This window comes from Hemicordylus capensis, chromosome 1 (genome assembly GCF_027244095.1).
Source record: "Hemicordylus capensis ecotype Gifberg chromosome 1, rHemCap1.1.pri, whole genome shotgun sequence".
Classification (NCBI taxonomy): Eukaryota; Metazoa; Chordata; class Lepidosauria; order Squamata; family Cordylidae; genus Hemicordylus; species Hemicordylus capensis.
The window spans coordinates 451,289,619-451,315,823 of record NC_069657.1 but is presented as its reverse complement, the minus strand read 5'-3'; the positions used below and the strand labels follow the sequence as shown (position 1 = coordinate 451,315,823).

Here is a 26,205-nt window from a genome sequence, read left to right as displayed (position 1 = left end):
TCAAGGGATTAGCCCAGGGTAAGGGAGTGCTTGCTCCGTTAACTTTGGCTAACAGCCAGGGTAAACAGTGGGGCTAGGTGGCGCTGCCCTACTGGGATCAGGCACGATCCCAGTGGTTCTCATGCGCAGCCTCACCTGGGCTAGTGGTCCCTAGCCCAGATTAGGCTGTGTGTGAGAACAGCCTCAATAAGTACCTCCATCTTGCCTCTAGCTGCTGTTGGACTACAACTCCCACCATCCCCAGCCACCGTGGCCAATAGTCAGAGATGAAGGGCGTTGTAGTCCAACAACCATTGGAGGGCCAAAATTGTGCACCCCTGAGTCCAGGCAACATACATGATAGCCTCCCCTCCCGTTTATCCTCACAACAACCCTGCAAGGTGGGTTAGGCTGAGAGAGTGTCACTGCCCATGTTCACCCAGTAAGATTGAGGGGGTCTGAACCTGGGTCTCCCTGGTCCTAGCCTGACACTCTAACCAGTGAACCACACAGGCTCTCTTTATAGTGGATAAAACTAATAAAAATGCAATAAATATAAGTAAATGTGAGTAAATATAAGTAAATGTAAACCCTTTCCCCCCAGATTTGTTCAGCCCTCTCCTTAATGGCTTTTAAGGTCCTTCTTAAGACCTACCTTTTTCGCCAGGCTTTTGCCCTTTAATTTTTTAAAAAATTATTGTTATTGTTATTGTTCATTGCCAAGAGTCTTTGGAGGAGACAGTGCACAAGAAATTTTTAATAATAAATCCTCTCTAATAAAACGCTTGGTGTCTGTCTGTGGACGGACAAGCGTGTGTCCATGCCTCCCTGGCCTGTTCTGGGCATGTGCGGAGCGCATGCCCAGAACAGAGCAAGGGAGACACGACCGCCAGCACCCAGCGGCCATCTTGGGCAGCCAGAAGCAGCCGCCCCAAAGAAGCCGGGTAAGCGGCTGTGGGGGACACTGGCCAAGGCAGCGGCAAAGCCACCGCCTCGGCCAGAGGACGCGGCGCGGCTGAGGAGGCGGTGGAGCCATGGCCGAGGCCTGGCCGCACCGCCACTTACCCGGCTTCTTCGGGGCGGCCGCCAGACGAGGTGGCGGAGGAAACGATGCGGCGGTGGGCCAGGGCAGCGGTGGGCCCGGCCAGAGCCGCAGGTGGTGGTGGGTGTCGGGCCTGGCGGAGCCGCGGGCGGCAGTGGGTGGCGGGAGGGGGAATGGCGGCAGCAGTCCGGAGCGCACAGCTCCACTAGCGCCCGTTATCCAACGGGCTAAAAAACACTAGTAATAAACAATATCCCAGAATTCAAATCTGCTCTGTGCTCAAGAGAAGTCCTTCATCCTAAAGGGCGGGCATCAGAAAATAACAGAATGATCCGTCTCATTAGCCCTATTAAGACATTCAGATGTTTGTGCACATGTGGATGTGTTTGTGTGTGAATGACTATACCTATATTCATTTTAAAAGTGAACCAGAGTACAGGTCCCTTGCAATGCAGGATACAAATAAGAAATGTACTCAGAGGTGCACCTAGGTAATTTTGGAGCCTCCCTCCCCCCGCCCTCCATTGCAAGTTTAGCATCACCCCGCCACACACACACACACACACACACACACCGCGACACACACACACACCGCGACACACACAGTGAGGCGAGTCTCATGATCAGCGAGACTCACTGAGAGCAGGTTAGCGGGGAGAGAGGGCTTAGCCTGCTCTCCCCGCAGACCATCAAGCAGGAAGCCCTGGGGGGCCCGATCGACCACTCACACAACGGCCAGCTCTGTCACGGAGCTGGTGGAGGCTGCAGGGATCGGGGACCACGTGGCCCCCAGAAGTTCCAGGATGCCCCGTGCACACGTGCAGGGCATCCTGGAACAGGGGCGTTGCTATAATTGAGCGAGAGGGTTCAAAGAAGACAGGCCCCCCCAGCTCCTGAGGGCCCTCCGGCTCCACCGCTCCCTATTTTCTGCATTATCTCCCTCACACTGGGGGGCCACCAGAGAGAGGGATGAACATGGGCCTCCTCTCCCCTAGCTACGCCCCTGTCCTGGAAAGACCCCCAGGGCCAGGAGGCTTGTTTCAGCCTCCCAGCGGGGGTCTCCTTGTGTGTTGCCGTGGTGCGGCAACACACAATCAAATAGATGGTGTAAGCGGAGGGTTCGCTCCGCTAACTTTGTCTAAGGGGAGGGCTCCCTAAGAGGGTTACCCACTTTGAGGACACCAGGCTCGCCTGCAAGCTTGGTAGTCCTCACGCTTGCCAAAAAGCAGGCTAGGCGCCCTTTGCCCACTTTTTGGCGGTCGTGAGAATCGCCTCATTATTTTTAACACGTGGGTTCTTGAGGGCACAAACAGCAACTGAACTCACAAGAATATAAGGATATTATATGATTTCTGGCAAAAGAAATGCAAGGAGACAATAAGGGATGCAATAAGAGAGTTTGAAGAGCATATATCTAGAAGCGTCAAAGGAAATAACAAAAACTTCTTTAAATATATCAGAAGTAGAAAACCTGCCAGCGAGGCAGTTGGCCCCTTAGATGATGAGGGTATAAAAGGGATTATTATGGAGAAATAGGAGATTGCAGAGAAGCTGAATGAGTTCTTTGCATCTTTCTTCACAGCAGATGATACTGACTATTTACCCACTCCAGAATTGAGCTTTTCAGGTTTAGCAGCTGAAGAACTGGGCCAATTTGAGGTGACAAAGGAAGATGTTCTAAACTGTCTGGAAAAAACTAAAAATTAACAACTTTGTATAAGGGCATTATAATATTAGCATTTTTATTTTCAATCCCCTTCCTAAGGATTCCTAGCATGGAACTGGCCTTTTTCACAGCTGCTGCGCATGAAATCAACACTTTCAATGAGCTGTCCACCATGACCCCAGGATCTCTCTCCTGGTCAGTCACTGACAGCTCAGTGAAATTGTTCTCCCTCTCTCACAACACTAGAACCAGGGGTCACCCCATGAAACGGAAGGTTGCGAAATTTAGAACCGGCAAGCAGAAGAACTTTTTCACACAGAGGACAATTAATCTATGGAATTCCTTGCCATGGGATGTGGTGATGGCCTCCAGCTTGGATGGCTGTAAAAGGGGCTTAGACAGATTCATGGAGGACAGGTCTGTCAATGGCTACTAGTCTGGTGGCTATAAATTACCTCCAAGATGCTTCTAAAGACCAGTGGCAGGGGAGCAACAGCAGGAGAGAGGGCATGCACATCCCTCTGGCCTGTGGGCTCCCCAGATGCATCTGGTGGGCCACTGTGTGAAACAGGATGCTGGACTAGATGGGCCTTCTTGGGCCTCATCCAGCAGGGCTGTTCTTCTGTTCTTGATATTAAAAAGGTATATTTACAGTATGCAAATATGCATGAGCAGAAACATTTCAAACACACAATGTAACATATACCTTGCACAGCCTGGGCCAGCAGCATGGCATGGCGACCACAAGACACGGGACAGACTAAAGAGGATTGGGCGGGGGGGCAGGAGGTGTGGAGGCCCTGGACTTCAGCCCGGAGGTCCAGGGGTAAGAGCACCTCTGAATGTACTGCTGTTTGCATGTTCAGCATAAGATGTGACTAACCATGCCTGTGTACGTTGTAAGCAGATTGTATACGTGTTAAACATAATGTGTGAATAGGGAACTTCTGGATTGACATTGGCAGTCTTTTTAAGCCTGTTGCAGGGCAGAAGTGAGAGCTGCCCATAGAAGTCAATGGGACGTCAAGGACGCCAATGGAAGCAGAAGACCTTCCATTGATCGGTTGATCAGAGAAATCTTTAGCCACTCCACACAGTAATGATCCGTTCTCGCTCTTTGCCCTCGCAGGTTGCCGAAGGCATGGCGTACATCGAGAGAATGAACTCCATCCACAGGGACCTCCGAGCAGCCAACATTCTGGTCTCGGATACCCTCTGTTGCAAAATTGCAGACTTTGGCCTGGCTCGGATCATCGAGAATGAATACCACGCACAAGAAGGTCAATTCAGCATCTGGGGCTATGCCATGGGTTCTCAAATGAGTCCACCAGCTGTTCTGCTTCTATAGACCAGTGTCTGTCATCCCCAGTCACAATGGTACTTTGCAGTAAAACAGAGGAGAGCTGGTCTTGTGAAAGCAAGCATGACTTGTCCCCTTAGCTAAGCAGGCTCTGCCCTGCTTGCATATGAATGGGAGACTAGAAGTGTGAGCACTGCAAGAGATTCCCCTCAGGGAATGAAGCCGCTCTGGGAAGAGCAGAAGGTCCCATGTTCACTCCCTGGCAGCATCTCCAAGATTGGGCTGAGAGAGATTCCTGCCTGCAACCTTGGAGAAGCCGCTGCCAGCCTGTGAAGACAATACTGAGCTAGATAGACTAAGGGTCTGACTCAGTATATGGCAGCTCCCTACGTTCCTATGTTCCTAGATGCAGTGGTGTCAGTTTCCATACATTAAGTGGAGTGGCTGACAGACTGCACAGGGTAATACCCTGCAGGAATGTAAATGCTAGTGATGGGGTTGCGGAGTAGGGTTGTCCTGCTCCACCTTTATGTTGCGCACACGCAGTTGTGCGATGTGATGCCCATTGGAACCAGCAGACGTCACTTCACACAATGGCATTTGCACAACTTTAAGACAGGGTAGAACAGCCCTGTTCTGCAACGCCTCTGGCAATGTCTATGCAGACACAGCCTCTGCCCATGTTCCCCTGCACAGTATGTCATTGTCACCCACTGTCTTGAGCCCAGTGCCTAGATGTAGATAGGAAGCTGCCTTCTACTGAGTCAGAACCTTGGTCCACCTAACTCAGTATTGTCAACCCAGGCCGGCAGCGGCTTCTCCAAGGGTATCTTGGAGATGCCAGGGAGGGAACTTGGTCCTTCTGCGTGCAAGCATGAAGATGCTCTTCTCAGAGCAGCCCCATCCCTTAAGGGGAATATCTCACGGTGCTCACATGTAGACTCCCATTCAAATGGAAACCAGGGCAAACCCTGCTTAGCTAAGGGGACAATTCATGCTTGCTGCCACAAGACCAGTTCTCCTGTGAAAGGAACAGGTGTGGAAATGTGAAAGTTGGGGGTGGGAGTAAGTAGACAGTTCCTGATGGAGGCATCAGCTACCATGGTTTGTTCATTTAGATTGCTAGAAAATGGTGAGTCCTGCCCAGAATCTATTTTGTACAAGAGAGCTAACATTGCAAATAAAGTTCATTCATTTTGCTGTCTGTTCATGGGGCAGGAAAATGTGTGGGGGTAGTGGTATCTTTTGCTCCGCTTCCTGTATAAATTTGGATAAAACATAAGAACAGCCCTGCTGGATCAGGCCCAAGAAGGTCCATCTAGTCCAGCATCCTGTTTCACACAGTGGCCCACCCCGGGCACTTTCATACATGCTCAAGAGCGGCAAAATGCTTCGGTTCTGGCCAATCAATTAAAAACGTAAATCTCAAAGATACCAGCAGGGAGAGGAGTTTCACAAAAACTAAAAAACGGAAAATACAGCAACCTTTTTATGCCGGACATACAACATAATAGCAATAAATCGCAGTGATTAAATCCGAAACAAGGCATCAGAAATGTGAATGGCACCCTGCTAACAACGTAGGGATTGCTGTGTCACAACACAGGAAGTGTGGAAGCACACTTCGCAGATACGCTGTGACCCCGTTGCAGGGATTAATCTGGAAAATGCCCAGAAGCTGCTGGGAAGCCGACAGGCAGGAACTGAGGGCATGCCCTCCCTCCTGCTGTTACTCCCCTGAAACCTGAGGCATCTTGCCTTTGAGGCTGGAGGTGGCCTGTAGCCCTCCAACTAGTAGCCGATGATAGACATCTCCCCCATGAAGTTATCCCAACCCCTCTTCAAGCCATCCAGGTTGTTGGCTGTTACCACATCTCATGGCAGAGAATTCCACAAGTTGATGGTGTGTTATGTGAAAAAAGTACTTCCGTTTGTTGGTCCTAGATTTCCTGGCAATCAGTTTCATGGAGTGGCCCCTGGTTCTAGTGTTATGTGTGTGTGAGAGAGAAAATTCTCTCATCAACTTTCTCCATATCATGCATGATTTTGTAGACTCCTATCATGTCTCTCCTTTGTCATCTTTTTTTCTAAACTAAAAAGCCCCAGCTGTTGTAGCCTTGCCTCATAAGGAAGATAGGCAGACAGACAGACAGACCTACAAACACATTTTAACAAATGATAACTGTCTAGCCCCACTATTTTTTTTTTCTTCTTCATAGGAACATAGGAAACTGCCATATACTGAGTCGGACCATTGGTCTATTGTCTTCACAGACTGGCAGGGGCTTCTCCAAGGTTGCAGGCAGGAAGCTCTCTCAGCCCTACCTTGGAGATACTGCCAGGAAGGGAACTTGGAGCCTAGATGCTCTTCCCAGAGCGGCTCCATCACCTGAGGGGAATATCTTGCAGTGCTCACACATCAAGTCTCCCATTCATATGCAACCAGGGCAGACCCTGCTTAGCTATGGGGACAAGTCATGCTTGCTACCACAAGACCAGCTCTCCTCCTTCATTTATTTATATACTTCCTAAAGTTCATGTCTCTTGGTGGCTTACTATAAAACAACACAAATTCAAACAAAATTTAAAATTTAAAATAAATTAAAAAGCAATGTTAAATGCAGATCGATAGATATCTTTATTATGGTCTCTGACCAGCTTAAGTTAAATGCACAACCCGAACAATGCAGAACCGGAGAGATTTCTGGAGCCAATAGGCCAGGTTGGACACTATGGACCCCCAATTTTTCCCTGCCAACAACAGGGGTGAGACCTCCATTCTCCCTGCCCACCCAGATTGCTTGCCCTGCCTACAGTTCCATCCTCCTGGATGTGACATTTAAACAGGGCCCATGCATGTAAAAACCAATGCACTTAAGCTCAGGTCATGCAGTCACTTCCCAAATTTTATCCAAGATATTGACCAGACTAAATCCACCTATGTGGAGTCCCTGAATGTCTGTTTGAATGCTACACTTTATGGCTGGATTCAGACACACACATTAACCTCAGCAAACCCTAACCAGAGTTAAAATGCCAAACTCCAATTCGCACCGCAGATGTACAGCAAGCTGTCGTTAGCCTGACAAGAGTAGAAGGAGAAGGGAGACTGTGGGCAAAGTGTCACCATGTCAGGCACTCAACTGTGATTGGCTAGGATCTCCAGAGGGGCGTGCTGAGAATGACTGTGCATTTTCAGAGCGCCTCGCCCACCCGCAGCAGGGGAAGCTCATCAAAAGCCCTTTCAATGCCCTGCAATGTCAGTGCCGCTTCTGCTAGCCATGACACTGCCGCCGCCGCCACCACCACCACCACCCCAGTGGCCCCACTCCCCGAAAGCACCATGCAAACTCTGATTCCTGAAGGATTGGGGGGGCACGGGGGGATGGAATCCCGCTTTTATTGCAGGAGGGGAGGGGACAGCCCACACTTGCTAGAATGGGACATGCAGATAGGTCAGGGCAAAGGATGCTGGGTGGTCTGTCCCACCATGACCAGGGAAGATGTTGGAAGGGGAGACACCCGCAGAGCACTCCAGCCAGACTCATCATTACACTATTGCAAGCAGCTTGCTGCCCAATAGGCTCTCACTTGCATGGGTGGAGAGCTGGTCTTATGGTAGCAAGCATGACTTGTCACCTTAGCTAAGCAGGGTCCACCCAGGTTGCATATGAATGGGAAATAGTTGATGTGTGAGCACTGGAAGATATTCCTCTCAGGGGATGGAACCACCCTGGGAAGAGCAGAAGGTTCCTAGTTCCCTCCCTGGAAGCATCTCCAAGATAAGGCTGAGAGAGACTCCTGTTTGCAGCCTTGGAGAAGCCACTGCTAGTCTGTGAAGACAATACTGGGCTAGATGATGGACTTATGGTCTGACTCCGTTCCCGCTGCCAGGGAGGAAACTCAGAACCTTCTGCTCTTCCCAGAGTGGCTCCATCCCCTGAGGGGAATCTCTTCCAGTGCTCACACTTCTAGTCTCCCATTCATATGCAACCAGGGCAGACCCAGCTTAGCTAAGGGGACAAGTCATGCTTGACCCTACAAACTCTGGCAGCTTTAACTTCAGTTAAAGTGTACGTGTGAACCGGGCGTACATGTATGTGTGTGTGTGTTATATCCTGCTCTTCCTTCCAGGAGCCCAGAGCGGTGTACGACATACTTAGGTTTCTCCTCACAACAACCCTGTGAAGTAGGTTAGGCTGAGAGAGAAGTGACTGGCCCAGAGTCACCCTGCAAGTCTTATGGCTGAATGGGGATTTGAACCCAGGTCTCCCCGGTCCTAGTCCAGCACTCTAACCACTACACCATGTTGGTGGGCAAGCCAGTAATGCATGCTCTCACTTTTGCTTTATTCCCACCATGCAGAGGGAACAACCAGAATCCATATCATCCAATCCATCCCAAAGAGACTCGTGAGCAGTAAGTCTCTCTCCTGCTGGAGACGCTTTGCTTGTATCTCATTTCACATTGATTATTTCCTGACAGGTGCCAAGTTTCCTATCAAGTGGACAGCGCCAGAGGCTATTAACTATGGAGTTTTCACAATCAAATCTGACGTCTGGTCCTTCGGGATTCTTCTCACTGAAATCATTACCTATGGACAATGTCCCTATCCAGGTACAATAGACTGTATTATAACCCCTTTCTTTGAACTGAGGTTATGTTGTGTTGTTGTTGTTATGTTTTTGGCTTTAAAACTTCTATAAACAGATTACATAGATAATTAATAAAAAGATTATTCTAAATGTATTTATTAATTTTATTAAAATGTATGTATTAAAATTTTATTCATTAAGTTGATTAAAAAAATATTTACTTTCTCACTGGATTTATAGCACACCCTATCCCAGACACTCAGCTTGGATGATTTTAATCTATGCATGTATTTACTGTATGTATTTATAGCTCACACAGTAGTTTATATGGGTCCTTCCATACGGTAAAAACATGTGGGATCTAAAGCTTCTGTACAAGTTCCAAATGCAATCTTGCTCCTGGTACACACCCTGCTTCAGGTTTCCATTCTACTTCCAGTGTACATACACTGAGCAAGGGCCTTGCACAATTTGCACAGCACCACCTGCTGGACAGCTCTTGCATTTCAAGAAGCTACCTTTCCCCCCCAGTTGCCACAAAAGTGGTAATGAAAGGGACAGGTGTTTCTCGGAATGCAAGAGTTGGCCAGCAGATGGCACTGTAAAAATAGCACAAGGTCCCTGCTTGATGTGCATAGAGAGGGTAAGAACTTTGACAAAAGCTTTGACTATCCCACACTTAATTGCTGTATGGCGATGCCCTATGTTCAAAACGTTAGGTATGAGAAAGCATTCCTTGAGACCACCTGTGTGTGCATAATCTTTCTGTTGTGGTGATAGAGGGACTCTCTTGGTGCTCACCCAAATTTTGCCAGTGTAGCTGAGTAGCAGAGCATCTGCTTTGCATCTAGAAGGTCCCAGGCTGAAACCCTGGCATCTTCAGGTAGGGCTAAAACCTCGGAGAAGCCACTGCTAGTCTGGGTAGACAACACTGAGTTAGATCATAGATGGACCAATGGTCTGACTCAGTATACGGCAGCTTACGATGTTCCTAAAGGCTCCTTAAAACCTGGAACCGGTCTTGAATGCAGGCCAACTAAAAAAGCATCTTCAGGAGCAGGGCTTGGGAAAGACCTCTGTCTGCCTGGAACCTTGGAGAGCCACCTGCTGGACAGCTCTTGCATTTCAAGAAGTTACCTTCCCCACCGCCCCCCCCTCCCGCCCCCCATTCAGGGCTGTCTGACTCTGACTCAGCCAAAAGCAGCTTCATGTGCTGATATGTTCATCTCAGATCTGAGGGTTTGAGGGTGAACCAGATCACATGGAAAATATTTTTGACCTCAGAGCACAATCCTACAGCTGTGTCTGCTTCACACAATGCAGTCCCCTCTTCCTTATTTATTTATTTTATTTATTTTTACATTTTATATCCCGCTCTTCCTCCAAGGAGCCCAGAGCGGTGTACTACATACTTGAGTTTCTCTTTCACAACAACCCTGTGAAGTAGGTTAGGCTGAGAGAGAAGTGACTGGCCCAGAGTCACCCAGCTAGTTTCATGGCTGAATGGGGATTTGAACTCGAGCCTCCCCGGTCCTAGTCCAGGACGCTAACCACTACACCACACTGGCTCCTTGAGTCATGTGTGCGCACTTTTTGTTTGGCTATTATGAGTTGCTTTTCCGAGTCAATCATCCCCTGCATTATTTGAGAAATAGGTGGTGTTTTTCCAAGCCGGGGGCCAGGAAACTTTTCACATGGGGCTTTTGATCTCCTCCAGAATGGAGGGGGTGCATTCACATATCGGCTAGATTGACCTCAAAGTCCCTGCAAGTTATCGGGGGGCAGTTCACACACAATTCGGGTTTTTCACTGTGCATTAGAGTGTAACCTGGTTTATTTATTTATTTTATTTTATTTAGCACATTTCTATACCGCCCAAAATGCAAGTTATATCTGGAGTAAAAGAAATCCACTATTTGTGTTGGGTTTGGGGGACAACTCCAGGTTCGCAGTAAAGCTTCCCCATAAACATGCGGTAAAACCCGCTGTGCATAAAAGCCCCAGCTGACGCTCTTCTTTTTATTTATTATTATTTATTTATTATTAAAACTTTTATACCGCCCTTCCAAAAGGCTCAGGGCGGTTTACATTAAAACACCATTAAAATCAGTTAATAATTAAAACAAAAATTATAAAGCATAAAACAATGATTATCCATTAAAAACATGCAGTAAATAGCTGTCACCCCTGCTAAACACACACACACACACGGACACACACACCTGGCTGTGACTGACAGCTGCACTTTGGAAAGTCTTACTTTTCCATATGTTAAGTAAACAAATCATTATATGCATTTTTTAAAAATACTGGTAACTGAGGCATTTGTGATTGGGTTAGAGCTCTAAGTGAATGGCCAGGTCATAAATTATATTTTGGGCCTTTCCTGAGAGTTATAGGAACATAGGAAGCTGCCATATACTGAGTCAGACCCTGGGTCCATCTAGCCCAGTATTGTCTACACAGACTGGCAGCGGTTTCTCCAAGGTTGCAGGCAGGGGTCTCTCTCAGCCCGATCATGGAGATGCTGCCAGGGAGGGGACTTGGAACCTAGATGATCTTCCCAGAGCGGCTCCATCCCCTAAAGGGAATACCTTACAGTGCTCACACATGTCGTCTCCCATTCAAATGCAAACCAGGGCAGCAGGCGCGTAACAACGATCGGGCAAGGGGAGACAGTAGTCTGGGGGCCCCACTGCCTGGAGGGGCCCCCCAGAGGCACCTCACGTGACTCCCCATTGCCCCCTGCCCAGCCCCAAGGCCCCTTAGCCACTTGCCCTGTTCGCCGTCTCTCCTGCTTGTTCTCCTGGCCGGCAATCGATGGAGCAGACAGGCTGCAAAGAGCTCCTTTTCTCCCGCCTCTCAGCGGGTGGGCGAGGCTTCCACGGAGGTCTGGTGTAGGCCTCTGTGAAGCCTGAACTCGAGTAGGGCCCAAGCCAGCCAGGAAGGATGAGGCAGCCAGAGTGGCCACCACTGTTCTTTGCAGCAGAAGACCCCCTGCTGCCAGGTAGAGTGTGAACTCCTTTTTGTGGTTACCTTCCCCACCCCCCCACCCGGATATATAGGGATCTGCTTGCCATAGGGCTTTGATATGGGGGGGGGGGGACTGAGAAGTCTCTGAATATTTATTTTTAAACAGCTTGGAAAATTTGCTGGCTTAAAAAAAACTATCTAAAAAGTCCTATAAGTGGCTTGTTTCATGGCAGAAAATTACAAAAACTTCTGGAAGAAACAGTATTATATTTATTTTATTCATTCATTTATAAATGCACTTATGTTCAAGTTGTTTTGCAACCCAGAAGGTCTGAGTGAGAACTGTGAAGCATGTTTTGTGCTTTTATTTTATTTTATTTTTCTTGTGTGTGAACTGCTCCCCAATAACTTGCAGGGACTTCAGGGTCAATCTGGCCAACATGTGAATGCAGCACCTCCCTTCCAGAGGAGATGTGTCTTAAAGGGCTTTAAAAGCCTCCTGTGAAAAACCTCCTGCAATCAAACTTGACTGAATTTGTTCAGAATTCTGAGAAAACAAACATAGGCTCACCCTGCATGGTTGAAAGTCTCCTTTGCTAATCTGCAGCGAGGGGCCCATTTTAATCATTCATCTTTCTAGTGTGTTCTATGCATTAAAAGTAAAACAAATGTATAGTACTCAATGTATATCACTATATATTGTGACGTGTGCGTGTGTGTATTCAGTGAAATGTATTTCCAGGCAGCATACTTATTTTGGAATATCAGACTTAAATCCTTGGGGGCCTGGGGTGTGCGGAGGCCCTGGACTTTGAGTGGGGGGGCCCCATTTTAAAATCTTGTCTCTGGGCCCACTCCAACCTTGCTACGCCCCTGCAGGGCAGACCCTGCTTAACAAAGGGGACAAATTCATGCTTGTTACCACAAGACCAACTCTCCTCCCTTATAGTTTGAGGAATTTGCTAAATATATATGTATTATAAACAGAATTGAATCGAGTTTGGGGGATGAAAGGTACATTTCCTACCTAAAGCAGAGGTTCTCCAGCTTGGGTCCCCAGATGTTGTTGGACTACAACTCCCATCACCCCCAGCCACAGGCCATTGTGGCTGGGGATAATGGGAGCTGTAGCCCCACGGCATCTGGGGACCCAAGCTTGAGAACCCCTGACCTAATATGTTTTCCAGAAATGCATGTTGAACAGACAAGCTATCACTGTTTTGCTCCCCAAAAGGGTTCTACCACATCTGGATTGAAATCAGGGTGGTGGGGTGGTGGTGGTGGTGGTGGTCATTTGGAACTTGGCAGATAATGTTTCACAGTGTACATGCCTGCTGTTTGAGAATCTGGAGAGGCATTCCCCTTCCTTTGTGGGGTGAGTGGGATGTGTATTTTCAACCAAGGGCTCCTGGCATAAAGAACATAAGAGCAGGCTAGCCCTGCTGGATCAGGCCCAAGCTATGGGGTGTAGCTATAAATGAGCGAATGGGTTCAAAGAACCTGGGCCCCTGAGCTCCTAAGGCCCCCCCCCAGCTCCACCCCTCCCTATTTTCTTCATTATCTCCCTCACTCCAAGGGTCTGCCAGAGAGAGGAACGAACACAAGCCCCCTCTCTCCTAGCTGCGTCCTTGCCCAAGGAAGCCCATCTAGTCCAGCGTCCTGTTTCACACAGTGGCCCACCAGATGCCGCTGGAAGCCACAGGCAGGAGTTGAGGGCGTGCCCCCTCTCCTGCTGTTACTCCCCTGCAACTGGTACTCAGAGGCATCCTGCCTTTGAAGCTGGAGGTGGCCTATAGCCCTTCGACTAGTAGCCAATGATAGACCTCTCCTCTATGAAGTTATCCAAACCCCACTTGAAGCCATCTGTGTTGTTGGCTGTCACCACATCTTGTGGCAGAGAGTTCCACAAGTTGTGATGGCCGGGAGTTCCACAAGTTCAGGGCCTTACTTCCTGCTATACCAAAATCCTCTATCCACTGCAAACTCAGCAAGTGGGATTCCTGGCTTTTGTCAGAGCTCCACCAAGGCCAGATATGGAAGAGGAGGCAGGCGTTAGTGCCAGAAAACACTATCATTCCTTAGTAGTCCATTAGCCAGTCCCACAAATTTTGGTCAAATTTTGGTACCATCTCAGGGGACACATGCTCATAGTGATTTATGACAACATCTACCCCACTAGAGATGGAAAATAGGTGATAGGACTGCTGTACTTACAGCTTTCTCTGTGCTATTTGAGTAAAATTGCAGTCATATTTGCACAGACACATTTTTTGCATGGATTCCATGGAGTAACCTTTGGAAGACATCCCTGCCAACTGTCGTTTCTGTTCCTCTGACATCGATAACATTTATGCTAGGGTTTTTTATGTTTTTAAAACTCGTAAACGCTTTCAAAACCCCATTGCAAACGTGGCCTCTGCTGGCCCGATGCTCAGGACAAGCTGAAAAAGCTTGCAATGCCATCACCTGTTTTGCATTTTAGGGGGTGGTGACCTTGCCCAAAACCACAATAGTCCTTGTCCGCCCAGATGGTACCAACTGCCCCAGCTTGAACAGGAAGCCTATATCCTCTTTCCGCCTACCCAATGGCCACCTTGGGTAGACGTAGTCGTGTCAGTGCCTGGGAAGCCCTCACTGCCCAGGAAGACACTCCTGGAGGCTTTTCAGAGAGCAGCCTTCACCACAGGTTTACCATGATGCTTTACTGTGAATTCGGAGCCTAGCAGTTACTCCGACACAAAAAGGGGATTTTTTTTTTTTTACCCTGAACATAAATTGGGCTAGGTTCCAATAAGGAGGGGAAAACCCAAATAGTGTGTGAAGTGCTGTCTGAATTATTGCACGGACCTCGGGGTAAATCTAGCCAATATGTGAATGCACACGAATACGAATACGACAAATATGTATATACCGCTTTTCAACACAAGTTCCCAAAGCGCTTGACATCGATATAAATAAATAAAATGGCTCGCTGTCCCCAAAGGGCTCACAATCTTTTAAAAAAAGAAACATAAGATAGACACCAACAACAGCCACTGGAGGGATGCTGTTCTGGGGATGGAGAGGGCCAGTTGCTCTCCCCCTGCTCAATTAAGAGATTCGCCACTTTTAATAGGCGCCTCTTTGCTCAGTTAGCACACCCCAAGTAAAGTTGCGGTAAAGTCATGGTCTGGAAAAGCTCCTGGTGGCTCATCCCAGGGGGCAAAAGTGCTGAGTGGGTTCCCAAACCTAGCCCCTGACAGCCTTGCCCAACCCCCTGACGGATTGCTAGTCTCTCCCCTCCCACCCAATGGCAAGATACAGAGGTCCTTTAAGAGTTTTCATTCTGCCTTTCCCTTCCACAGCTATGACCAATCCCGAAGTCATCCAGAATCTAGACTGGGGCTATCGGATGCCCCGTCCAGAAAACTGCCCATTCGAGCTTTATAGACTCATGTTAAAATGCTGGAAGAATAATCAGGAAGAAAGGCCCACCTTTGAATACCTCCAGTCCACCCTCGAGGACTTCTACACGGCCACGGAGAAGCAATATGAGCCGGAGCCTCTTCGATAACGGCTGCTCCCGGAGCACCTGCCTGAAGACAAAGCTGATGGCGGTTTTTAGAACGACACTGCAGAGCTTGGTTGGGGAGGCTGTGTGGACTTCCCTCTGAATGGGACTTGGCCAGGCCATCTGGGCTTCCTCTTTGTCCTTCTCTCCTCACTCTTCTCAAGCAGGCATGAGCAGAGATGGCCCCCCAAGTGCCAGGAGACCCCAGGAAGGAAGATTCCAAGCTAGGCACGAGGAGAGAAGCTGTAAAGGGAAGGCACATCCACCCTACATCGCCTGCCCCAGCCCAGACCCTGCCTCCCCACCCAGCAAACAATCCTTTAAACTGTCAAAGTTGAATCTGTTGTCCAGCAGAAGAAAGAGGGCCACGCTGACAACGGGGAAATTGCAACCCACGAGGCCACCAAGGTGCCGTTGTAAAGCAGTGCCTCCCAACACGTTTCAGTGTCCATCAGCAGAATTGGTTCAACAGTTTTTCAATAGACATAGAACTGCATCCCCTTCTAATATATTATGGAGTGATGTCCCTAAATCACCCGTTGGAAACTCTCTATTAAATTACACTCAACACTTTGCTGGTTGCATTGGATCTTGCCATAAACTACAATATTTAGATGCTGGGAGAATGTGATTCCCAATTTAGCAAGGCAGTTGTGATTTAGAGTGCTGTATGGACTGGGGTTGTAACAATGTCTCATGGGAACCTATTGGGCAGTGCCTGTGATGTCACTTAGGGTGAGGAACACAACTGTCCCCACTTCCTCTCTCCACCACTGTAGGGTGGCCCACATTAATTCCAAAATTTTGAGATCTGTGTGGTGCCAGGGAAGAAAGACAGAGACACGATCAGGAGGTGGAGTCCATCAGGTTGAAGTGGCAGGTAGTAGCCAATATATCATTCTTGTTCCAATGGTGGCTTGGATTAGTAGATTTGGTGGACTGCGCCCCTGGTTTGTAGTGCATCAACATCCAAGGGGGTGGATGGAGAAGCACATAGGAACATAGGAAGCCGCCTTATATAGAGTCAGACCACTGGGCCATCTAGCTCAGTATTGTCTACACAGACTGGCAGCAGCTTCTCCAAGGCTGCAGGCAGGAGTCTCTCTTGGCCCTATCTTGAAGATGCTGCCAGGGAGAGAACTTGGACAATTCATGCTTCCTACCACAAGACCAGCATGCATGCATCCCTCATGGCCCTCTCACATGGTCAGGCCTTGGCAGGGTCTCCTCCTCCTCTTCTCTTCCTGCTCGGTTGCAAGTTCTTAGGGGACCTGCACCCACCCTTACATCTTTCATAGAGGAAGCTTGAGGCCAGACTAGATGAGATATTAAGCATGTCGGCTTGGGTGACCAGGCTCACATACAAGACCCAGGGCACAGGCTGGCAGCTCTGAAATCCTGGTGGGATGGGGGGTTTGTGATGCCCATCCGGCAGACAAGCACCCTCGTTCCTCCCAAGAAACGAGACGGGATTATGCAAAACCATCTTTTGCCATCATAATGGAAAACACACTTTGGAGGCTTTGACATTGTGCTCAGATACTCAGATACTCAGTCTTTATTAATGCAGCCAATGGCCAGAATTACAAAAATAAAATCATTTAGAATTAACAACTTCATTCCGAATAACACCACAAATATAACAGAATTTAGCAACATTGAGTAAGTTCTCCTCTTTACAATCCTTTAAAATTAAATTTAAATAATCAATTTCAGTTAATCCTGGAAACAGGATAAGTTGAGGTGAAATGTATTTCTTCCTAATATCACTGTAAAATTGGCAATACAAAAGAACATGAGCCGTCGTCTCAACTTCTCCTGATCCACACGGACAAGACATTGTGCTTTCCAGACTAGACCCTACAACGGGGTCAGGATGTTATCTCGGAAGTGTGCTTCCACACTTCCTGCGTCGTGACACCACAGTCCCAACGCGGGCAGCAGGGTGCCGTTCACATTTCCAATGCCTTGTTGCGAATTTATCGCTGCGATACGGAGCAAGGACGTCGTATATCCAGCGTAAGAAAGTTGCTGTTTTTTCGGGTGGTTAGTTGCTGTGAGACTGCTCCCCCTGCTGTTTGCATTCTGAATGGGACTTGCCCAGACGGCATTTTGCTGCTGTTGAGCAACTAGTCTGGAAAGCATCCTGGGGAACTTCCAGAAGAAGGGTGTTCCTGGGAGGGTCCTCCACAACAGGCGGTGCTCAGATTATCAGTAGTAGGGGGCCCTTAATACAAGCAGCAGCTCCCACTCCTGGAGTCCCCGCCCCACAATTAGCCACCACATACCCTCTGCGGCCTGCTAAACACGTTAGGCGAGGGGTCCGGAATCAGTATTAAGAGGGCTGGGGATTGAGGCCCTGGCTTCAGAGTGTTCAGGAGGCAGCTCAACTCTGCGGGAAGTGGGGTCCTCCGTGCCCTCGGAGGGAGATGGCGTGGAGCTCTCTCCTGAAACTGGGTTCTTCCCTGGCCCCTCCGCCTGAGGCACTGCGACCAGCAGGTGAAAGCGCCAGCCAGTTCAGCAGCAGGGGTCCAGAAAGTGTGGGGGGGAGGCTGGGGGGTCCACCAGAGCAGAGAGCAATGTTCTTAGCAAAAGCATCAGGCAAGGCGCAGAGACAACAGCAGCAGGGCAACAATGCCAGCCGCAGCACAGCCAGAGCTCTTCCCCGCAAGACGGAGAAGAGTCAAGCCAGGCAGGCACCCCTTAGCTTGAACTACATTTTGAAACGCCCTTCTTTTTGCTCCCCCCTCCCTTGTTCCTCCCTCCCCAGCCAATGAGGGCAGAGTTGCCCTGACAACACTCGGGTCTGAATGCCAACAAGCCAACAAGGAGAAAGGAGACTGCTGACCAATCAGAAGGCAGTGGCACAGAAAACCAAAAGCAAGGGCAGGGTTTTGGTAAACACGCTGCACAAAATGGCGGCTGCCACATTCTGACCTTTGAACCGGTTCAATTGGGTTCGATCCTAACCAGGCTCGTCTCGGTTTGAACTAGGAACAGGGCAGCCCCCTCTTTTCAGGATCCAGTCCAGTCCAAATTTGAACCAGCCAAACTGGGCCAGTTTGCATCAAATCCAGTACAAACTGAACTGGTTCTGCACACCCCTAGTTCAAGCGTGCTTCTGCTCAGGTCCCAAAAGGGTTGGCTGTGAGTAGGGAGCTGGTGGAGGGATAGGACAACAGTGAGGTTGAAGAGGGGGTAGAAGAGCATACTGGTGGGTGTCAGGACACTGGACCACAGGCTGGGCCATGATGAGCAGCAAGGAGGGGACAGCCCTAAAGCATGGACACCAACTCTCTCCATTTACAAAGGAGCGTGTCCCTGTCTTCTAGAAACTGTTCAGGCTTTTACCTCTCGGGGACACCTTGTTCTATTCTTTTTTTAACGCAAGTCACTAAAGTTGACAGTCATCAGGATTCAGCTCCCTTCATCTGCTGATTAAACCAGGAGTGGTCAACCTTGGGTCCTCAGGTGCTGGGGATGACGGCCGTTGTAGTCCAGCAACAATTGGGGACCCAAGGTTGACAACTGGATTAAAACCCATTCAGATCTGCAACTTTGTGTTTTCCTGTTGCAGAATTTGGAAGGATCCCCTTGATCCCGAAGGGCAGAGGAGCATCTGATGATGGCTGTCAATTCTGATCATGTGACCGCTCTGTCTTGAAAAGTGCCAGTCTCCGAGTTGTCCACTAGGTGTCTCTCTCACCTCACACATCCCACACGAGCCTATTAGACTTGGGAAGAGGCGCTCTTTTGCAAGGGAAGCTAAGGAGGTTTTTACAGCTGTGTACAGATACCCCTTTTCTAGGGCGATGAGAGACCTAATGGCGCAGCAGGGAAGCAACCTGCCTAGAGAGCGGGAGGCTGTTGGTTCGAATCCCCACTGGTATGTTCCCCAGACATATAGGAAACACCTCTATCGGGCAGCAGCAATATAGGACGATGCTGAAAGGCATCATCTCATACTGCATGGGAGGAGGCAATGGTAAACCCCTCCTGTATTCTACCAAAGAAAAAACCCACAGGGCTCTGTGGTCTTCCTTAGCCCGGTTTTTGGTGCTTGTGTGAATAGCTTCACTTTGCCACACAAGGATGTTTGCTGTTGGATCTGTCTGTTGGGTGAATGTTCAAAATATATCCTTTCTGCCCGAATTACTTATTTGACAGGCTTGCGTTTCCCTCGTATCAGGCTTTAGCTTAGCATCTAATCATGCTCTGAATAAGAATCGTGCTGAGATACAGACCATCCTAGGGGGTTCACACACCTTTTCTCAGCACTGTAAATCTATTATTACAAACCACTGCAAGTGGAAACAGTGGCCAATACATATATCCATATAAGATGTGCATCTATTCGATCCTGTCATTCAATGCCAGTGGAGACATAGTGCGCAGAGTAGAAATCCCAAAGGTTTCTCATTGTGCTAGCTAGCAGATCCAAGAAAACAGCAGCAGATCCAAGAATACCTTCAATGAAAGCCTATCCAGAGACGTATCCTGCAACCTGGTACCACCTGAGTGAGATGCCCATGCCTGTTAGCAACGTGTCCGATCTTATAAGCAAGACTCAATTCCATGGACCAAAACAATCTATTTGGGGCTATCTTGCTGCGACAGCTGAACCAACGTCTCTGGCAGCTGCTAGCGAAGGGCCACCCTTGTTTCTCCAGAATGCCCCTCCGAACAACGGTCGCCACGATCCAAGAGAGGGGCATTCTGGGACAAAATGGCAGCTTCCATCCAATGGCTACCAGCAGTAAACCATGCTGCCAATAGAGAGTTCACTTCCCCGCCTCGTAAAAGCACCAAACCCCAATCTCTCCATTATTGCCACCTTCAAATGGAGAGTCATTCATTTCAGCTTCATCCCTAAGGTGAGATTTGAACCAGGGGCTCCCCAGCAAATGCCCCCCCCAACCGATGTCTGCCTTTGGGTCCCTGGCTCTTTGCACGAGCTTCACGGCTCCTCCTACCCTTCAGGTTACCCACTAGGTGGTCCTCCTCAGCCCCACCACAGGGCTTGCTTCCCTTCTGATAAGCTGGGGTCAGAAGGGTCACCTCCAGGTCATAGCCTGGGCATGTATCAACCAGCCCTGGACACGATGCACTTCAAGGGGAGCTGCGTCCAAGGCTAGCTACCCTCTGATCTTCAATAACCCAGCGGCAGCTTGTATAAACTGCCCTTGCCTTGATGTGACAGTAGCTTTGACGGGTAATTTATGGCCTCCTCTCTTTCCTCTGCTCTCCATAGCATCCCAGCAAAGAAACTTGCCTAAGGAACCTGAATGGGGGGCTGAAAATTAAATGGGGGGGGGATTCTCACCCCAATCCTCCTTCCTTGAACTCAGCTAATAAGAATAATGGATAAGAACATAAGAACAGCCCTGCTGGATCAGGCCCAAGGAAGCCCATCTAGTCCAGCATCCTGTTTCACACAGTGGCCCACCAGATGCCTCTGGGAAGCCCACGGGCAAGAGGTGAGGGCATGACCTCTCTCCTGCTGTTACTCCCCTGCAACTGGTACTCAGAGGCATCCTGCCTCTGAGGCTGGAGGTGGCCTGTAGCCCTCCAACTAGTAGCCATTGATAGACCTCTCCTCCATGAAGGTATCCAAGCCCCTCTTCAAGCCATCCAGGTTTTTGGCTGTCACCACATCTTGTGGCAGAGAATTCCACAAGCTGATTATGTGTTGTGTGAAAAAGTACTTCCGTTTGTTGGTCCTAGATTTCCCGGCAATCCATTTCATGGAATGACCCCTGGTTCTAGTGTTATGGGAGAGGGAAAATAATTTCTCTCTATCCATTTTCTCCACACCATGCATGATTTTATAGACCTCTATCATGTCTCCCCACAGTCGCCCCAGGTGTTGTAGCCTTGCCTCATAAGGAAGGTGCTCTTCATCTTGGTTGCCCTCTTCTGCACCTTTTCCAGTTCTACAATGTCCTTTTTCAGATGTGGTGACCAGAATTGTATGCAGTACTCCAGGTGTGGCCACACCATTGTTTTTTATAAGGGCATTATAATATTAGCCGTTTTATTTTCAATCCCCTTCCTAATGATCCTAGGAACCTAGGGAGGAGTGGCTGTCGACCGAATCAGATGTCAGAACCCTTGGTCCATCCGGCTCCATATTGTCTACTCTTGACTGGCAGGGGTTCTTCTCACAGGGATCTCTCCCAGCCCTATTTGAACCAGCCACCTCTTGCTCACTAGGCAAGTTACTTCCCTGCTGCTCCATTAGGTGGCTCCTCCATCATATGGAAACAGTCCTCAAAACAAATTTATCGAGCCTCCATCCTATGACACAACAACATTATATTGAGGTCTGTTTCAATAATGTAAGCCAGGGATTCCCATCCTTGGGCCCCAAGATGCTTTTGGACTACGACTCACATCATCCCCAGCCACAATGCCTGAAGACACAAGACAAGCCCTGCTGGGCCATCTAGTCCAGCGTCCTGCAACTCATGGTGGCCAACCAGAAGCTTCTGAGAAGCCCAAAGGAGGCCATGAAGGTTTTCTGACCCCATAGCTGGGCCCACTCCCTCTGTTTGCCTCCTGTAGCTGGCATTGAGAAGTATTTTGCCTCTGGATCTGGAGATACCCTTTGGCTGGCATGGCTAATACCCACTGATAGACTTCTCCTCTGTGCATTTCTCAACAAGGGGCATATCTAGGGTAGGAAAGGCAGGGCATGCACCCCGGGCGCCACTTGAGGGGGGGGCGCCATTTTTTTAAATTAAAAAATTTAAAAAATGGCCACCGAAAACAAAATGGCCACCACACATACTCAAATGGCCTCACTGAGGCCCTAGGCCAGGCCAGGCCTCACAGAGGCCATTTGAGCATACATGGCAGCCATTTTGTTTTCAGTGCCATTTTTAAAAACAAAATTAATTTTTTTAAATGGCCACCATACATGCTCAAATGGTCCCTGTGAAACCCTAGAGGCCAGCAGGGGGGAACCTTTGCAGACCTCCCCCCTCACAGCCTTTAGGAAGCCCCCCAAAGGGACTACAGGTTAAAAAAAATAAAAAATTAATATAATATGTCATAGTACACGTATTTAGTTTGGCACTATGTACAGAGAATTAGGACTTGTGAATACTGAGCTGAAGCTTATAAGCTAGGATTGTATTCATTTGCTCTTACTTCGATTCGTGTGATAAGTGAGTCAAATGTGATGTCTTGCTAATATGGCTATTAATGGTGAGTTTGTCTTTGAATCAGTGTGAAATCCTTAGTATTAAGGCCCACTGGGAGTTTCTTCCTCTCTTTCTCTCATTTTAACTGTCTTTCTGAAATACTAGAATATATTTCCAAGCAGTGACACAGTTTACTCTGCATATCCTTTAATTATTTTCAGAGTATCTGGGGAAAGTCAAATTCTCCATTTATTTTTAAAACGTATGTAATGTTGATGCTACAATGCATAGTAGAGAATTAGACAGGCACTTCTGTTTAGTTTTCCAAGTACACCTCCACATAGTATTTGGGTATTTCATGAGCCCCCGCATACTGAAATTCATAGTTTTCCAGCATTTTTTGGTCTGGCTACGTCCACTGCTAAATAGTTTTTGAAATATTAAAAGATTAACGAGCCTGACTTGTATTTTTCAGCTGATATTATGGTAAAGTTATCTGAAAGTTGGGTGTCAGATGTTTGGACAGGGGGCGCAATTTCAGTGCTTGCCCTAGGCGCTATTTTCCCTAGATACACCTCTGTTCTCAATACCTCCTTTTAAACCCAGTCGAAGCCGTCACTGAATCTTGTGGCAGCGGATTTCATAACTTGTTCATGCGCATTTATTTGTAGAGTTGCTCTCAGTACTTCCAAACATGGATCTGTTTCGTATCCTCTTGTTCCCTGCTTTATTCCGTGGGTGTTATCAACATAGGCTCCAGTTCTGCCTGTTTACCAGGGACACTCACTCTTTTCTGGAATCCGTCCCTGCAGAATTTCTGGCTGACATCCTCTCAGCCACTATCAGTACTGCTAGTATTAGTACTATAGTAGTAGCAGTAGTAACAGCAGCAGCAGCAGTAGGAAGCTACGCTTGTGCATCCACTAGCATTGGGCACATGAAGATCATGTAGCTGAGCTAAAGCATGGGGATTTTCAGAACTGCACGAATGAAAGACTGTGCAAAGTTCCCTGTGAAATTTATGAGGCCACTCAAATGAATGAATGAATGAATGAATGCACTCCTTCCTCTGCAAGCACACGCATCCTAGGTGTTAGTGCAACAACAATCTGGTATACAAGCCTCATGCTGGGCACAATTACCTCATGCCACAGCCTCACACAAGCACAGTGTTATTTATTTATTTATATTTATTTTTACATGTATATCCTGCCCTCCCTCCAAGGAGCCCAGAGCTTATTTGTTTCTCCAACTCCAGGTCACTCTCAACACCTTGATCTGAAGTACATGGTTATGGTTCTCCTCACAACACTCCTGTGAGGTAGGTTAGGCTGAAAGAGAAGTGACTGGCCCAGAGTCGCCCAGTGAGTATCATGGCTGAATGGGGATTTGAACTCAGGTCTCCCTGGTCTTAGTCCAACACTCTAAGTCCAACACTCTAACCACTACACCAGTCTTAGCCAGTATATCAGCCATTATCCTTGTTGGGATGCTTTGCTCCATTTTGTTCACATGAGTTGCTCCAGTAATCATTCTTCAGGATTCAACATCTGCCCCAGAGCCTCTAGAAATTAAATCTCCAAATGGGTGGATGGATGGAGGAGAGCCGGTCTTCCAGTTGGAAAAGAAAGGTTGTGGCAGTGTCAACTCCTGGTGACACAGAGCCATGTGGTAGCAACCATGAATTGTCCCCTTTGCTAAGCAGGATCCAACCTGGTTTGCATTTGAATGGGAGACTACAAGTGTGAGCACTGTAAGATATTCCCTTCAGGGGATGGGGCCGCGCTGGGCAAAGCATTTGCATCCAGAAGGTTCCAAGTTCCCTCCCTGGCTGCTCCAAGATGCTAAGAGACACTCTTGCCGCTCCCACCCTGGAGAAACTGCTGCCAGCCTGTGTAGACAATATTGAGCTAGGTAGAAGGCTAGGCCTGACTCAGTAGAAGGCAGCTTCCTGTGATGTCTGCATCCTGTCCCTAGTGCATCTGCATGTCACTGAGGAACAATGCAGTGCACATCATCTAGGGGGTGGGATCCACTCAGTAGTGGTGGGGGGGAGCTTGGATGGTCACCCTGGGCATGAGAACTGCTGGTTACAAGTGCTTCCCTGTTTTCATCTGCAAAATACTGGAGGGATGCATGACCAATGCGAGAATGACTTGAAGAACTGGCATAGAATGTAAAAGGGTTAATGACATTTTGCCACCCTTAGAAAATTATGGAAACAGAAATGCAACTGATTAATCTTCTTCTAGGAACATACAAAGCTGCCATATATCAAGTCAGGCCATTGGTCCATCTAGCTCAGTATTGTCTTCACAGACTGGCAGCGGCTTCTCCAAAGCTGCAAGCAGGAATCTCTCTCAGCCCAATCTTGGAGATGCTGCCAGGGAGGGAACTTGGAACCTTCTGCTCTTTCCAGAGTGGCTCCATCCCCTGAGGGGAATACCTGACTGCGCTCACACTTCTAGTCTCCCATTCATATGCAACCAGGGCAGATCCTGCTTAGCTAAGGGGGAAAGTCAGGCTTGCTACCACAAGACCAGTCTGTGCACTGTAAGTCTGTTTGGATATACAGAACAGGAATATGGGTGGAACAGTGGCAGAGCCAGGGAACAGAGGCCTGGGTTCTGCCCCATCCTTGGAGGCCCTGCCATGCATGGGTAATGTATGAATGTATGGTAATGTATTCCCAGAGGGTGCCCGCCACACACACACCAATATTTTTTTTCACAATATCAAGCCATTAAGATCTCCAGGATTGCTTTCAGTCATCATCTGCAAATTGATGCTGAATCCTGGAAACCCTAGGCCAAATCCTAGAGACATCAATTTCTATTGGCGTCACAGGCCCTAGCCAATCAGTGCAGTGCACATTCAACTTCTGCCCCAAACAAACACTGAACTCGATCCTGGGAAGAAGATGCTGAGGTCCTTCACACAATTAAAAACTGTGTTCTACCCAGGTTTGGGAGCTGTGTGTGCTGCCAATTTTCCGTTTTCAGCTACGCGGAAGCACGGCAGGAGGAAAAGCTACCCAGGTTTTCGTCCTACCTTGCTTCCACTCAATGCACCCTGTCTCATGACTAGTGAGAAAGGGCGACCTGTCCCTGTCTGAGGGGAGGAAGGCCAGAAAAGCTTACCTCCCTGCAGACGATCTTCCAGGCGGGGAGGATTGCCAGCCCAGATGAGGCTGATCCACTTGTGGAACTCTCTGCCACAGGACGTGGTGACGGCCAACAACCTGGATGGCTTTAAGAGGGGTTTGGATGACTTCATGGAGGAGAGGTCTATCAACGGCTACTAGTCGGAGGGCTGTGGGCCACCTCCACCATCAAGGGCAGGGTGCCTCTGAGTACCAGTTGCAGGGGAGTAATGGCAGGAGAGAGGGCAGGCCCTCAACTCCTGTCTGTGGCTTCCAGAGGCATCTGGTGGGCCACTGTGCGGAACAGGATGCTGGACTAGATGGGCTCCCTTGGGCCTGATCCAGCAGGGCTGTTCTTCTGTTCTTCTGTTCTTATGAGCCTATGCAAGCAGTCACAGCTGACAGAGAATGGCTCAAACGGGGTTAGGATAGCGCTCACTCTCCTAACCGCATTTCAGAGGGAGGCTGCACAGGCAGGTTTGCCATCATGGGGCCACCAGCATTGGCTGGATCCCAGCGGATCACGCTAGCAGGCGTGCCTGATACTTCTGGGTATATCCGGAAAACAAGGGCAATTGGGGCGGCAGGGAGGTACGCTGCTGCCCCACGGACTTACTGAAAAAGGAGCGTCGGAGGGGGAAGAGTGGTGGGAGGGGTATGTTCACCCTCCCCCACCCTTAAAGTGGCACCCACCCACCCCCCACCTTCGAACCGGCAGAACCACCCACCATTTGAACCGATTCGGAGGCCCATAAAAGGCCTCTGAACTGGTCCCAGGCACATCCCTAGTTCACACGTGCACGCAACACCTTC

At 48.8% G+C, this 26,205-nt stretch overlaps 1 protein-coding gene across 2 annotated transcripts in view; it reads left to right on the top strand.

Moving 5' to 3' along the window:
- Positions 1-15,673, top strand: part of BLK (BLK proto-oncogene, Src family tyrosine kinase) — a 44,921-nt gene extending 29,248 nt beyond the window's left edge. For both annotated transcript variants that reach the window (XM_053248475.1, XM_053248467.1), the window contains 3 exons: positions 3,817-3,967; positions 8,473-8,604; positions 14,900-15,673. In XM_053248475.1, the coding sequence (XP_053104450.1) occupies positions 3,817-3,967; positions 8,473-8,604; positions 14,900-15,108 (492 nt within the window). In that variant the 3' untranslated portion in view covers positions 15,109-15,673. The remainder of the gene's footprint in view (positions 1-3,816; positions 3,968-8,472; positions 8,605-14,899) is intronic.
- Positions 15,674-26,205: the final 10,532 nt, after the last annotated feature.